The 16,986-nt window shown below is 36.9% G+C and overlaps 1 protein-coding gene across 6 annotated transcripts in view; it reads left to right on the top strand.

Moving 5' to 3' along the window:
- LOC139143812 (uncharacterized) overlaps positions 1 to 16,986 on the top strand; it is a 178,751-nt gene that overhangs the window by 113,924 nt on the left and 47,841 nt on the right. For all 6 annotated transcript variants that reach the window (XM_070714376.1, XM_070714377.1, XM_070714381.1 and 3 more), the window contains 3 exons: positions 4,773 to 4,836; positions 13,599 to 13,823; positions 15,445 to 15,534. In XM_070714376.1, the coding sequence (XP_070570477.1) occupies positions 4,773 to 4,836; positions 13,599 to 13,823; positions 15,445 to 15,534 (379 nt within the window). The remainder of the gene's footprint in view (positions 1 to 4,772; positions 4,837 to 13,598; positions 13,824 to 15,444; positions 15,535 to 16,986) is intronic.

Below are 16,986 nucleotides of genomic sequence, written 5' to 3'. Positions count from 1 at the left end.
AGGATTTTACGTCATACTTCAGGCAGGCATGTTGTAAAGATTCAACATGTGAAATATCACGATTAGTACCAAATATCAGTTTTATCTAGAAAAATGGGCTGTCAGAATTTTGATATGTATTCTGGGAGAATTAAAATTTTTTTGAGAGTTTTTGTCAACCAATAGTACGGGCAAGTCATTGCTGTTCAGATAAAATTTTTGAATAAAATTTTTTTGAAAATAAAGAATTCAGAAATTTTAGAGAACATTTGAAATTTTCTTTAAAAATGTAAAGAAAGTTTACCAGTACATGTGTGTGTAGTTACTCTGCATTGAAAATAATTATCTATACATACACATATTCTATTCAGCATTTCAGTAGGCAGTCAGTTTCATCATTTTTGTAACACGAGGGCTTCTCAGTTTCAATATCATTGTGTTCAGTATTTTCTCAGCCCTCCTTTGAAATGTCAGTAGCAACGGTAACATGACATTAATACTCAGGATCACTGCCATCCATCACGTAATACTCACTGGGCATATCACATGGACATTAAGATGTTTCTGTACCATCTGCCGTACAATGGCAGTGATATTCCGTGAGAAGTACACTTTTCAACACCTTTAGTGGATGGTACATCCTCTTTTGACATGGGCTCGTGTTCAGTTGCATTTCATTTAAGGTCACAAGGGCGAGTCATTGCAGGGGCTCTTTTTAAGATTTTGAAAGCGTGCGGCCATCATTGTAACACCCCCACGGTATTGTACAAGTCATCAGAACCATCAATTGTGTCGATGAACTCATTGCGTTCAAGGTGAACGGCTAGCAGCACGCTTTTAGCATCAGTGATCAGGCAGATTAAACAGTATTTGATGCAGTGATCTAGCCATTTGTGGAATTTTCTTTTCCCTTTCACAGACGTCAGCTCATTCTCTAAAAAGTAAACACTGTTGAGTCATCATATAACTCAGATCTTTTCTATTTCCAGGACTGCATATTTGGTTGTGCATTTACGTGGCATGTTTAATGCAGAAATATTGAAGTTGTTCAGATCTTATTAGAATATCCATCATAAATCTTATCTTCCCTATTAGCCCAATCAAAGATCATTTGGAGGTCACCAAAACAGGAAATTTTTATGTCTATTTTTACGTTGAATAATTTTGTAAAATTTAATGTGATAACTGGTACATACCGGTACAATAACAGATTACAGTACAAGAATAGCTAAATTATGGTATAATAACTAAAAACAGACAATCAGATATTATTAAAGTTTCTGTGAAAACACCATTGTCACCTCTCAGAGGATTTTATTATTCCTGATCTTAAAATGGGGGGGGGGGTGCTTTTAATGAGAACGATGTATGTTTCATACTTTTAGTGGGAAACGTGTTAGAAGTGCAGTTTGCAAGTGTTATACTTGACAGAAAAAAATCACTTTGTTGGCGATGGTGCTCACTTTGTTTAATTCTGCTGTTTCAATCTTTTTACTATGAATTGCACTTAGTAATTTTTTCCCTCTCTAGTGGCAAGTTGCAGGAGATTGTATTTTCATCGTTGTAATGAGTCCCCTGGTGTCAGTCAATTGACCAAGAAAGGCAAAAATAGTAATCAGAAAAATGAGGAGAAGATCAGAGAAGAAGCGGCGAAGTTCAAAGTCAGCTTACTGAATTAGATTTTTATTGTGCATTGAAATTGATCTCATCATGACTTCACAATGCCCATGGTGATATTTAAAATTGCGATAGTTGGGGATTTTCTTGAATTGGGCCAACACATCAAAGTTCACAGTAATTGGTGCAGCAATCATTAGATAAACCGTATTTTGCAGTTTTGTCTGTAGAAATTTCATGCGCAATTGAGAATGATTGAATTTTGAAATTTCTGTTCACCCTTTCCAGTGCCAGTCCACGAGTTCATGACTTTTCAGCAGTAAGTGTGGCTAGTATTTTGTCCCAAAACAGTCACTTTTCTTCTGAAATTCCACCACTGCAGGTAGTTACTAGTTCCCTTGTATAAGCATACATCTACATTGTTTGTTACTGGTATCTTTTTATGCAGCACATCACATGTACAGAACGTTTGGCAGTACTATGAGGCAGTTGAAATTACGGGTTTCTCAATTCACTTGTAGTACTTCCACGTGTGTCACGAAAGACTTGGAAAATTCATTCCAAACGTAGCTTTCATTGACAAGTATTCCGTACACATACAGTGTGTTAGTCTCCCATTTACAGTCTCAAAGAGTAAAGTTCAGGATAAAGGACAGGTTTTAGGAATTACATCTGGCAATAGGCATTAGATGGCTATTTTAAGAGTATGGTACACGCATATCCAATCAAGAAAATGCATGACAACAAGTGAACAAAGGATAAGTCGGCAAGATCCAACATTGCAGCTGCACATTTCAATACTTTTTCAGTATAACACCAGTGGTACGTGTGGCTTAAAGGTGATTTCAGTATAGGATAAAGCCCGAGTACGAGGGCTCTTCTGGTATATAAAGTTCCAACCAACGATAAAATGTCGAGGCCGCAGGCCGAGACATTTTATCGTAGGGTTGGACTTTATATACCAGAAGAGCCCGAGTACGAGGGTTTTATCCGACTTAAAAACTATCGCCCCTAACTGATATATTTTCGTTTTCAATGTGTTTACGTCAACCGTCCCCTTTGTCAATGTAACATGTTTAGGATATGAATTAAAACTTTTATTTGTGAAATAGCCTCCCAATGTAATGGAACATCCTATACATGTAAATGCCCTAGGGCACAGAAGATTTTTTGTTGCAGCTGGTTTCGGCTGTGTTACCAAATTTGAATATTAAAACGTACCAGATGTCTACAGAATATGACATGTTCACTTTTGATTGGACAGTACTTTACTACGGCGCTGTCATTCGTTTCTGGAATTTGGTGACCAAGGCTTTACGAGTAAATAAAACACCCTGAATTGAGCACTCTGATTGGTCAATCAACAGTAGATAGTTTTTAAGTAGTATTTGTCGCGTGGTTTACTAAACCAGAAAGCCGTTTACTGAAAATAAGTGACAGATCTCAGAAAGTAGATTTTGCCGCAAAATCTCTGAGCTTCAGCCTCAAAAGGTTCAAACGCTGTTTAAAGTGTACATGTACATTTTAATTGCAAACCCTTGTTCCAGTAAAAAGAAAGATAGGTGTGATGTAAATTGTTATGTCATGTTTGACCGAACTTGTACTTGTACCGGTATGTGATACATATGAAATCTTGTAAAGTCAATTTTATGTTCGTAGCATTGGCTGCTTTTTAATTTTCTCATGGATACAATATTCAACAAACAGCTCTGAATTTCTTGTTCAAGTCAGTGAAAGTCCGTATTTTTGGAACTATCAATGTGAAAGGCATTTTTGCTAATAGCATTTTCATATACTGTATCAGTATTCCTTGTTTTTCAAGTACCGGTATATTACTTTTGTTCATTATTGTGTGTGCTAGCTAAGTTCTGTTTACATGTACTTTGTGGAACAAAAATCCATGCATGTTCATTTTACCATAAATACTGCAGTCAGTTGGAAGTGACTCTGTGATTTTTCTCATATATGCAAAACAGACATAAGATGTATGTGTGACAAAATTGAAATTTTCTGCCATTTGTCAGTCATCAGTACCAAAAAAAATTATCTCAGTGGCAGAATTTATTAAAACAGAAAGTGAACAAATTTCCTGCTAGCTTGGCGTGAAAATCTCTGCATGTGGTCTGTCTTGATATGTGACTGTTCTGCTTGACCTAATTTTAACCTTTCAAAGTGGCTGCGGTCGTCAAAGCGACAAGAAATACTCTTCTGAATATTATTAGTTACTTTGTACTCTATCATCTGGTGAACAGTGAAGTGTTGTAGGTTTGTGTTGATCCTGTCCAGATGGGTTTTGACTTTGTAGCTCATCAGCAGTGTGTCAATATACAGATTTGTTGCCTAATTGACGTGCTGATTTATCGGTGTCAATCTCAAGTTTTCCTCAAGAAAGTCTTAAGCTGCTTTTGGAAATTAATTTCGTGGAAATACAGCCACCTGAAACCTTTTTAACAGGATATTTGCCGAACGTGTTCAGCAAAGTAATGCGTCCTTCATAGCAACTGTTACCTCGCGGTAATTCGATGGGATCTTTGAAGCGGCTTAGGAATAAAAAAATGAAATAGTGCGCAATAAAGTCACCTTGTACACACGGTAAATTTACACGTCATTCCCGACTATGGTTGTATGTTTGGTGTTTTGAAGTGGAGCGGAAAGTGTTAATTTGCCCGATAGGAACGTTTGCCCATATGTTGATATGTTCACTGCGGAAACAGGGTACAGAGAACGCGGACCTAGGCGATACCTCAAGGCTTTTGCATGTACCATTCAGGGGTCCAGGTGTGCAAACAGCTGGCTGATAAAGGAAATCAATAATGAAAACCTTCAAAGTTTGCCCATCTGAGGCCGCTTTGAACTTTTTTGTGATTTTTTTCACCGATTTATTGTAACAGCAGGTAGAACATGCTGTGTAGTGTTATACCGTGTATACAGATTTAAGCGGTGTGCTTTTTGTGTACAGTACCTAGAAAAACTAATGTTTGATGATTAAAGCGAGCTGTCTGCAAATGGGTGCCGGTGCGAGGGGGATTGTCAGAAAGTTACAAAGTTGCAATAAAGTTACATTAAGGTGTGTAAACCTTGTGCAGTACTGATGTAAAACTCGATATTGATGGTAAAGTAATGGCCGCATTCTTGTCCAATCCGGATCTCATGGGAAATTATTTTGTGTCTTACAGGGAGAAGTTAGCAGTGGCTCGGCTGCAGAGGGAGTTGTCCAAAGCCAAGACGGAGACACCATCAGTAAGTCTCGTCAATATTTATCTCATTCAGTTCGTAAATTTTTCCTGGGGTGGGAAAATTAGGACCAGCAGAGCCCCATTTATGTGTATCCCAGAGCATGGATTTCTATTGAGCTGCTTCCTGTTCAAATGGGAACAGTCCTCAAAACAGTTCTTATCAGGTTTTCAGTTCGGTAAAAGTGCAAAAATACCTTGGTTATGGTTTTCAACAACATCACAATTCCGTGAACATACATCCAACATACCGGTATATCATTTGAAAAATAGAATCTACCGTACTATGGAATTCATTACTCTAATATTTATGTACCGGTATTTATGCAATATTGATGTATTTTTTCCAAAAATGTGATATTTATATAATCTTATGTCCTCTGGAGAAAGCCTGAACCATCTGATGAGAAGATCTACACTTCACCCCTACTGGCAAGAAAATCTTCAAAGCTCAGAAGCTGTAACTTTTGATAATAATAATAATAATAATAATAATCTTTATTACCCTTAATCATAATAATATTACAATTCAATGATGAATGTATATCTGAGTTGTGCTGTGATAAAGGGTAAATGGAAACGGAAATAGCAAATGCTAGTCTAGTCCGTTCCCAAAGCCATTTGATGTTAAAGCAAGGAAACGAAGAAGAAAAAAGAAAACTGAAGTATATCGAGGGTAGTGTACATGAAAGTAGTGGGATTGCAAAGTAACCTAATTGTAACAAAGTAACTAAGTGAATAAAAGAACAACTACATATATATTTGTCAGTATTTTTACTGTCTGTGGACTGCAGATTATTGTTTTTTTGTCGATGATCATGTTGTTGTACTCAGTGTTCAGGTACATGAATTTCAACACAGCCTGTATGTGTGTAATTGTTGACAAGTGAATTCAAGTCTGAACGAGAATTCAATTGTCAACAATAACATTGCATATATGTATTGTGTACGAGTCTGTTGTGTTAACGAGGTTAATACGCCTGTATTTCAAAACACTGTTACGTTAGGTAGGAAATGAAGAGATGTAGTTGTTTGAAAGAATAAAAATAATGAAAATGTCATCAAAAGTTACAGCGACATGTATAATCCCATTAAAAGTTTTGATATTGTGATGTTTGGGCCCCAAGCTTGATTCTGAAAGTACCAGTACATCTAATCCCTAAGTTATGTCATCAAACCGGCTACTGTGATCTTCTTTGGGCAGGTTTCAGTAACACAGAGTGTAAATGGTTAAGAAGATTGTGAAAATCTGTATTTGGAATCTTGATAGCAAAAAATTTAAGAAAAATCAAACAATTATAGACATGTATTGCAGAGAAATAAATGCACACAAGAACAAGTTCTTCCTTTATAACCATTTTCAAAATGCCCTTGCTACATCTATGGCATAGGGGAGTCATGTTTTATCAGTTCAGGCTTTTAGAAAAACATGGTGGAATGATAGGACGACTGTAATCAAATCTAATGAAAAGGAAATGCTCGTTGCACTCACTGTGGTTCATGTGTAACCTTGACATTGATTTGTCTTGAGACATCAGGAAAAATGAAACCCACAGTTATTAGATATACAAACATTTTCTTGTATGCTTGTGTGATTAAAGTGAGAATTTAATGGAATGGTGAACTTTCAACGGTTACTGAACTCTGGGTCATTAATTGTTCAATATTGACCTGTTATTGTCCACACACAAGGTTATCAAACACCTGAGTCGAATCTCAATACCGGGTTTTATTACCCTATACGAATTATCAGTCGCATGTCGGCAATCATCCGTAAGCATTCCCTTAATGCAGAGATTTCAGACAAGGATGGGGCGACTACTTTTTACAGCCATTAAGGTTTAAAAGTAAACGAACGCCATAAGCCCGGGCAGGACTGCAAGCTTGATGAAGCAGAGAATGAATCATGGTGTAGACATTGAAAGTGAAATTGAATCCTTAGGTATCTTCACACCTTATGGTATTCAAATGTTATTGACCCTGAGAGTAAGGCTTCTTCTGCAGGCAGAGAAGTCAGATAGACAGAAAATGGCAATATTTCACGGTAGAGTGTGTCTGCGTGGGATAATTTGAAGAGTTATAAAGTGATACTTGTAATAAATGAGTGTGACAGTAAACGTCACAGCTGTACTTACTTTGCCATAAAGAATCATTACTGAGGCGTGATATACTGGTTGCTGGTATATCTAGGCGGAAGCTCTCATTTGAGTGTTTTCATGTTTTCTGCCATTTCCATCTTGTTTTTATATGACGTTCCAGTGTGCGGGACAGTGGTGTGAATGAACTCAGTACAACTGCTAGGCTGCACTATTGTAGAAGTTCCTGGCCCTTCATAGTGTACGGTACCAGTGCAAAAATGTCTCAAATGCCAATAAAAGGAAAGAAAATGATTGAAATTTCATACTGTCTTTCTGTGATAGGAGTGATTGAACCATTTCTTGGCAAAAATTTTGTACAAGTATGTTTTCTGGACAAAATTTGTACATTTTGTGAAAGAAAATGGCATCAAAGGATCAAAGAAACAGCCAGATCCTGTAATAAATCAATGCGTGTTCAAGATCTTTCTCAAAATTGAAAATGCCTTTTTTTGTCAAAGGTTAAAACAAATAATGGAAGTGGACACTCTGAGCCTAATTTTTGCTTTTGAAAAGGTTTGAAAAATACTGTCTTCTGTATTCTTTTTAAGGTGACTATACAATTTACAACTTCAATATTTAAAAGTCAGTGTACCGAAATGGATGTAGTCATGGAGTTTCTGTATATGTTGCATTAAATAAAACATCAGGTTCTAGCTGTTAATAGTAGTTCCTGAGGCAGTGTGCAATTCATTTGTATCGAAAACACGTTCAGTAATTTGTTTTAAGTTTTCAGTAAAATTCATCTCTGTGATGGAAAGACGCTAAAAACGAGGACAGAGTACACAGATATTAATTTTTCTATAAATATATGACCCCGCAGCCCGAGTGGAAATTCAAGAATTCTCATCTGAAAATCCAATCACGCATTCCGTCATTGCTTCTGGATCTCTGTTCAACAATGCAGTCATTTTATGAAGTCATAAGGAAGGGAGTCTTGTGAGAATAATTGGTGATTTGGCGACGTTTACAGGAAGTAAAATTGCATGGATGATCAAAAAGTTGAACAGTGTCGGAATGATTCCCGGATGTCGTTTTGGCAGACTTGGCACATCAGTTTGATTCTCGCCCATCTGAAGATGATCTCAGGAACCAATCATGTCTGCTTGACTTGAACGAGTTGTCTTGATTTCAGTTCACCGAGGGTCATCTTACTGACGGAATTGGTAGTTTCCTGTGGAGATTCTGTGCCGTGCAAAGTTGTCCAACGGGCAAGACTGCATTTTACAGATGATAACAAGCAATAGCTCTCAGTGTCCCGTACGTCAAACAATTGCGACAAAATATGGATATGACAATTATGTTATTGAAACTGCTTTTTACGGTCATAAGGATTCTTGTATGCAGTGTTGATTTTATGTTGAATGCTTAGTTTTTAAGTGTCTGGCAATGTTTGGGGGGAAAATTAAAAAACAACAAAAGCAGCTAAGGCGAGCAATGCCGCTGCTTGCATATTCTACTGCATAGAACAAACACTCTGCAAGAAAATTCACTGACAATCAAATGTTATATTTATTGGAACAGATTTTTTATCTCACAAAATATTATATTTCTTTCCTGCTGAAGAGCTTGTGTAGACTTATTTTGATACCTACAGATAATAATAAGAATCCACATTCTTGATTTTGTGAAATTGAAACATTAATTTTCTCCATAAAGGCACAGAGAATGTAGGTCATTTTGAAGTACAAATATCAATCTTGTATGAGGTAATTAGTTTCTCTTATCCAAGTAATTGCATTTTGACCTATGATCTTTGTTCTTTAATATGAAAACAGAAAAGAGTATGCGCTCACTTTTTATGAAAACACTGGATGTCACTTTTTGATTATGCTGGTTGTGCTAAGTTACTAAGGGGTTATTTAAGGTTGTATGCACCTCAAATGTGAAAGACTTAAACTTTTGCTCAAACTTTCCTTGATGAAACTTTCAACCATTTTCTTACCAAATCAATAATAAAAATCAAGGGTCGCCTTGCATAGTTTGCTACTACCCCAGTAGAGAAACAAATGAGCTCACAATTACTGATATTTGAAATTCAAAATGGCTGCCATCCCTGTGTTAATTCTATGGGAAAAAATAAAAATTTTCAACTTTCAAAAAACTTAAAAATGACGAAATTTTTTCTTACTCCAAGAGCTTTAAAATGAGTCCTCACAAGTGGTAGATCAGAAAAAAATTGTAAAAAATTTTAGTGTTCAAGTATCTGTCCCTGATGTGCATTCTACCTTAAAACAGTAGACTTTACTTGTGAAAAGAGTCAGCAAAATTTCCGATTCGTTGTGAGAAGTTGTGTCTAGGATTGTGATTTGAAGGAGTGCATTGTCCTCATCTGACATCCATTATTACAGCTGCACTACTTTTTCATGTATGATATTTATTATGGCAGAAATCCCATCGGTGAATTAAAAAACATAATTCAAAGTAACCTGAACGTAAGAGACAGGCCACTTTGTAAAGTTGGCCTGATGTGTTATAGTAATTGTACATGGCAAGGTACATGGCTCTCTGCCAGTTTCAGGAGTGGCTGCAAATAGCATGTCTTGCCATATGTTCACTTGAATGGAGACTTTTCATGGTATGAAAGGGCTTTTTTAAAAAGAATTATATGAAGAAAACGTTTACTGAACCATGCTGTGTACATGTATTTCAAGAATTTTTGCATCAACTACACCCAAATACCTTGCAGTGGATCTGAAATGTGAGGTAAATTGCTCAAATATCTGCGACTTGCTCTTACAACATCACTCCTAGGTCCACTTTCCTTTACATCACAAACTGAAGTACTCTTTTGTTTTGCTCGAAAATAATAAAAAATTGTGACATCTCAAGCAAAAGAAGTTGTTAAAAGTGTCAATGCAAATCCAATCAATTTGTGGTATTTAAAAAATTTTTCAATGTCTGTGGTCCTGTGTTTACTAATTACTTTCTTTTCTACCAGTCATTTAGACCTACTTCTTTGGACATTCGATTGGCTTCCCTTCCTTGTCTGTTGACAATCACAGCTTCCCATCGGATTCTACAGAGAGAATTTGATTACTTCAATTCAGTGGCTTACCATTGCTCTCAATGGAGGAAGTCATGCATGTGTCGGGCGTCTATTCACAGCATACCACTGACAGTTAGCCAATCAGTTGTGTAGCACCAACGTCCAGACGCTCTGAATAATAGACAATCAAAAGGGAATGATTTTCTCACAGGAGCCACGAATAATAGAACTTTTTTTCTGTTTCCATCTGAGCTTTGAACAGAAAACTGAAGACAGATAATTCTGTATCTCTGCACTAACTATTAGCGTGATCTACACAAATGCACAGTATTTGACTGCTGATGCGTTTACCTGCGCAAAATGGTGGAAATGTTTTCATTTACACATGAGATGATACTATAATGAGCATACCACTTCTCACCACAATGCGTCCATCAGATTCAGGTGTGTGCTATGCTACGGTGCTTGGTCTGTGCATTGCAGGCAGGGCTGTTGGATATCAAACGTTCACTCCCACCGATGTACAGTACATTGTAGTGATTGTTCCAATTGTGACTTCATTCCATAATTTTCAAAAGTCTACAGCAACACATCAGGAGAAAAAAGAACTTTGCAAAAATTGGGCAGCATTTTAGTCAAAAAGTTTTTCAATACATTAATGTATGGCATGCAAGGTCATTTGTTTTTTCCAGGATGGGAATAAGTGAGATAAGCAGACAAGCCGTGCTGGCCACATCAAAGCCACAGACAGGGAGATTGGTTTTTTGCCGATCTAGACAATATTGATTGAAAAGATTGAATGAGTGTGTAGTTTAGATGGAGTCTGTCACAGAACAGATGTTGTGCCGACTGCATTTGATGAAGAAAAGAAAATGAAAGTGCATTACTATGAAGATGGAAGAGTTGTAGTACTAGCACTTAATTCCTATTGATTTTTGGAAGCGGCATGTGGACAGAAGTCAGAAGTCTGTGGCAATAATATAGGCACTATACTGCTAGAGGTCTAGCTATAGATTGAAGCAGTTCAGTGAAAAGGGTTTTGCTATTTTATCAGTGTCTGAGCTTTTGAAAGAAGGACAAAAGTCAACCAGTGTACCTATTAATATAGCTTTCAATCAGCTTGTTTATCTGTGGATGGTTTCTGAAGAGTGCAGAAAAACCATACGCTGTACAACATACCATTTGTGTTAGTTCAAAGGAAGACAAGACACAGACAGAACAACAGGGTCAAAGGTCACAATTTTTTGGTGTTTATTTTCAATTGGACATGTGTCTGGTCAAATAGGTTAATAAGTCAATTAGGCTGTACCCAAAGAGGAATAATAATATGATCCTGTCTAGATGTGTGATGTTTGTTTCAATGTGAGAGATATCAATGACCTTAAAAACCTTTCACCATCATATTTCACTGGACTTATGTATGTAAAACATGGGCGCTGTTTCACAGGCAGATAATGGTAAAACATTGACCATTAAAAGTAACTGTGATGGAAGTCATTCCAGAATGGTAGGCAGCATAATTAGAATCAATGAGCAGTAAATTAGGTATTGAACCCAGAGCATTGTAGCTATTTTCAATCTGAAGATTGCTTTTTATGGATAATTGGCATTGTATTGACCGCTGTCGTGATTTCCTTGAGGATGTTTAATACCAGGAGTCACCAGTTGGCGTGATCGCCCATTTCCGCTTACATTGTCTTGTACCTGGTACTTTGGATGGAGTAATAAACTTGAAAGATGTTGCATTCAGTGTTCATTATCAACGCCTTCACAGTTTGATTGAAAATCATTTTTTCCTGACTAAACATTTTGTATGAGCGGAGACACTGCATAAAGATTGTCGCGGAAACAATTTCCCATGGGTCTCCCCACTCCATCATCTTTTGTCACGCACACAGTGTACGTTTAATACGTAACCCCTGACCTGTCCACACGAGCTAGTGGAGCGTTTGCCGAAGCAATTTTCCAGTAATTAAATTCCATTATGAGATTGCTGTCAGAGAATTCTGACATTGTCAACATACACAAAAGAGTTGGTGTGGATGGGAGTTGATTGGAAATCTGTGTGATTTTGAATTGATGGTTGATCAAATTACATGGTTTTTCCAAAGAGTCAGTTTTACCTCATCTACTGGTAGTTTATGAGTTTTCTCGAAAAAAGAAATTGCAATGTCTCTGTATCAAAAGATTTGTAAAGCTCAACACTAAGGATGAATATCATATCCTGACAATTGTAACAGTACATATTTGTTTATTTTGTAAAATAAAATTTCACACAGCTCTGTCCTACATTTGGTTTACAATTCATTTTTTCTCCTAAATTACTGTTTTCCAAAATGTAAATAACCATGTTATTCCTTCACATAAATGTGAAAATACAATTACAGTATATTATATGCAAAGGCAGTTCATCACAAGTCACAAGTATCCAGTAAATAAGCTGGGTGTATTTGTATAATATTGAACAGCCTTTTCTTGTCCAGCTGCCTTCATTTCTATTTTTGAATGCAATTCCACAAAAGTGAGTCGCAAATGCATTCAGAACCCCAGTTTGGCTTCAGGTGGAAACGCATAGAATTGAATTTGCACTCCGACAAGGCCTTTCAACGTCAATGATTATAGTTTCAGGCCATCCCACACTGGTATCATAGAGAAACTCTGGCCTCCTGAAGAGAAATGTTCTCCTCATCAAAACCATTGAGTTACCAAGCTCATCAGTGGTATTCAAGATCCCCCAGTCATGGATTATTGATGCCGAGTCTTGTCAGCAACACTGGCAAACTGATCACTGTGCACGTCATTAGAGAACTCCAACAAAAATAAAGAGTTTGAAAAATGTTCACCATCTACTTCACATCTGCTTCAGGAATAGCCCCCATTACAGGCCGCTATTTCTTCAATCTTTCTCCAATTTCAAAGCTCGGTTACAGCGAGTATTTCTTGAAATAGATCTGAAAGCTGATAGAACCCGCGGTTCCTGCAAAGACGCTGATGGCGCATACATAGCAGTGGCTGGACAGGATGTGTACCACCGTCCGGGCAGGACTTCGCATGACTCAAGTGATTGTTGGGGTTTCTTATCATTATATCTCCTATTTCTTATCGGATACCCGTGAAGACAGATAGGCTGCAGTGCTTTTGAAAAGATAGCAATTCAGACTTGTGATGTTGAATATTAATAGCAAAATTCCATTAAAGAACAAATATTTTAGTATGAGTATGCAGTGGATGCATAGTTTGTAATTTCCTTGTGTTTACCGAGGACTTTGTTACTTCACATGTATTTCTGCTGTATCTTTGTGTAATTTGTAGTTTTTAATATCAAATATCAAATATCATCATTTTATTTTCCTTTAGAGTGTTGGTTTAATAGCACTCAAGGTGTGACTTAACATATTAAGTAAACGCTTTCCATGTTTCCATGACAACCTTTATTTCCTAAGTTTAAATTTAAATTTTGTCATTGTGCAGCTCTGCTTATCTCTGAAACAAGATGAAATATCTCGTAATATCAGTAAACGCTGTGTTTCTTGTGCAAGTTCCGTTCTCTGAATAACAATGAGCATGATACATTAATGGAGTGAAGATGCTCCATCTGTGTTCCTAGTTTTTTTCCTCATCCCTGTTTTTTTCCATGATTTCCAGAGAGAGACCCTGATGAAGGACCTAATGAAAGAGCGGGAGCTGCGACTGGAGGCCGAGAAGCGGCTGACGGAAATGACGACGGAGAGCGAGACGTGCAAGACCAGACTGGAAACGCTGCAGACCGAGTTTGAAAAGATGGAGGAGGCGGTGAAAAACATGTTACAGTATAAAACCAAAATAGAGCAGCTGAAAATGGAGAAATCCAACGTTATTTTGGCTTACGAGGTATGGTAACAGTGAAATCCTTTCCAAATGAACTACCCTGCATTTCCTTGCAATATTATGGAAGAAAGATTTCCCATGAGTGCTTTGATAATCTTCACAAGGTATTAACCTTCTTAAAGGGTTACAACAATCAGCTGATATGAGAACTGCGATGTCCACGGAAAAATTTCACATGCATTTTATTTCCGTTCTCCACATCCCTCCAAAATTGAGTATTTATGCAGATGGCAAAAGTGTTCACTTCAATTTCTTTCATCTTAAAAATGGTTATTTAGAAACAAGCGACACTGTGCATGGAATTTTATGAAGTAGTGCTTCTTTTGAGTAAAACACTGACCAGAACCAGCAGTTTTATTTATTTCAACTGTCTAGAACAAGACAAAAATTGCTGCGGAATTGTGAATGTGTGACATTTTTCAAGCCCCTACCAGGGTACATGTACTGTTGCAAGATTTTGAGACTGTCCACATTAGTTTGTGAGCCTAGAGTTGTACGACCACTTTGATTGATTTTGGTATAGAAGTGATGGACTTTCCTATCTATTACTAGTAGATGCAAGGTATTTGAGGAAAGGGAACTGGAAAAACATTGCGGTTTGATTTCATGTGACGTGTGAAATAGTCAGAAAGTCAGAAAATAATGAGACATCTTAGATAAAAAGGAGATGATATTTATATATGGAAAGTTGAAAATTTAGACACCTACAGAGAGACTGCTCACGGTATCAAATTATGATGAGCGGACGGAAATGACAATAATGATAATGTCTCCCCAATTATACATCGTCTGGAAGGGTTCTTGATATTTCTCTGGTTTTTAATGATGTCCTTGGGGAGACTTGCTCCATGGATCATTTCAGAAGACACTGCACAGCTGGCTGTGTGTTTCGAGTTAGTTAATGTAGACTTCTGTTATAGAAATCACGTAGGCTGTCCCAAAAAGTGTGTGTGAGAAGTTGCAAAAGAGGATTCACAACCAGAAAAAGTTTCCAAAAAGTGCAATGAGCTAAAATCATTCATATCTGCAGCACGGTTTAGCCTACACTTCACATGTTCATGTGATCGTAATAGTTCTGATATATGAGAATTGATCAGTTTACATTTTGATTATCTGATACTGCCTAGTAACGGAGTGTCTTTACAGTGAAGATGTGGTATTGACTGTGTGATTTACGGCCGAGGCTGTAAAGTGTGGCAATGAAAAATGGATGCGTAAAAATCCTCATACCGTATATACAGCGATAAGCCTCAAAATGATGCTGCTACAGCATACCAACTGTCAAATTCAGCGGAATAATCTTTGCAGCATCTTAACAGATTCTCAAAGATTCTCATAAATTCTCTAAGGTCCTCATCAATTCTCTAAAATTCTCATCAATTCTAATAAGCGTGTACACTTGTCCCTAGAATATGCAAATGTTGTGTTTAGATGCTCTTAGGTAACTCAGAACTGCAAACGGTGAACTTTTTGATGGTCAGTTTATAAAATTTTTGTTTTACTGGTAAATTTAATTAACTGTGCCAAATTGCATTATATTAGTAATATGCTGTGTGCCCTCAACGTTTCAAGTGTTTGCAGATGTCATTATAATGAAAATCATTCTGTGTTTTTATTTTTTCAGAATAATTTACAAAAATTTCGAACACACATAAACAATTTAGAGAAAAATAACTCCTCATTAATGAATGAATTCCAGAACAGAGAAGCCTTGGTAAGTTTCTACATTTTCTTTTTGTCTTTTCTGTAATTCTTTTTTAGCCACAAACATGATTTGTCCCAAACACATTGTTTTCAATGGTGATTGCGGACCTCTTTACTGGGGAAATTTGGTAAACTGGTTGAATTGTAATTTGTTGGTAAATGTATCCACTTTGGTTCCTGCATTGTGATTGGATGAAATTCTCATTTGTTTTGAGTATGTAACATTCTTGAATGGTGAAGACCCCCAAACTGGCATTCTGCTTTTAATTTCTGTGGGTTTTGTGGTAACATTGACAACTTTTGAGACGGTCCATGGAACTACAGTCTCTGAGTTGTTTTGCTGCAAGGAATTCAACTCATTAAAAGATATCAATTATCTTGCTGAACATCTCAACATTTCCCCGATGCGATTGGTTTAGAGAAATAATTCATTTGGATTTGGATAATTTGTGTGTTTGGAGTATCGGGAGAAAGAGTCTTCAGAGAGGCCAAGTGCTTGGAGACTGACAATGCACGCTGCATTAGAAATGACAGCTTTCCCAGATTATATCCCAGAGACACTGCCATCTGTTGTGAAAGGCAGCTTTCCAAGGAAGGGAGATAAGCCGAGATATGTAAGAAAAAATACTTCAAGTCTTTACATGTGAAAATGAAACCGTCGTGAAAGTAGGGCGTCCTTTTCATGCACAGTGGGCGAAAAATCCTAGGCCATCTGTTTCTGTAAAGGTAGAAGAGAACTGTTGAAATTTATCATGCAGATGAAATGATAGCATGTCATCCTTTGAAGGAATATTTTATTCGCGGCTTCTGCAGAAATGGATGAATGCCACCACTCTGGCAGGTCTGTTGTCAACCTCAGATGAGGATAATATGAAGGAAGCATTTTTATCCTGCCATCGAAATAATTCTAGGGAAGTTGAATTTTTTTATTTATACACACAGCAATATCCCAGAGGAGACTCGACTCACTGGTTGATTGCACGCTGTAATATAAGGACAAATAAGACAAATAAGAAGTTTCAGAGATATTTAGAGCATTAGAGCTCAACAAAATCTGTTTCGTACATTTGCGTTTGGAAATGAAATGAGTGGTAAGATTATCTCATTTGCCTAGGCATATTTTTTTAGAGTCTGGTGAGATGGTTGTCTCAGGGATACCTTTGCTGAACAGAAAATGAAATAGGGATTAAAGAGAGAAATGGAATTCTGATGAACTTGAATGTCATGGTCTATATAAGGCATATGGGACATTGAACGTATTGAAAAATTTCTCATTGCCTCTTTTAATCACTGTGAAAATTTTGAATATTTTTGATGTATTTAAAGGTATTCAGTTAAATGATAAAGGAAAAACAGCAGCTATCATGATGGTGTTATGTTTTCCTAGAAAATCAGTTTGTACTTTTATTGGTATTCTTCCCTTCGAAAATATGGTGAATCACAAAATATTAGACTAACAAAC

Source organism: Ptychodera flava, chromosome 11 (genome assembly GCF_041260155.1).
Source record: "Ptychodera flava strain L36383 chromosome 11, AS_Pfla_20210202, whole genome shotgun sequence".
NCBI lineage: Eukaryota > Metazoa > Hemichordata > Enteropneusta > Ptychoderidae > Ptychodera > Ptychodera flava.
The sequence above is the reverse complement of the archived record's forward strand: the minus strand, read 5'-3'. Positions and strand labels throughout refer to the sequence as shown.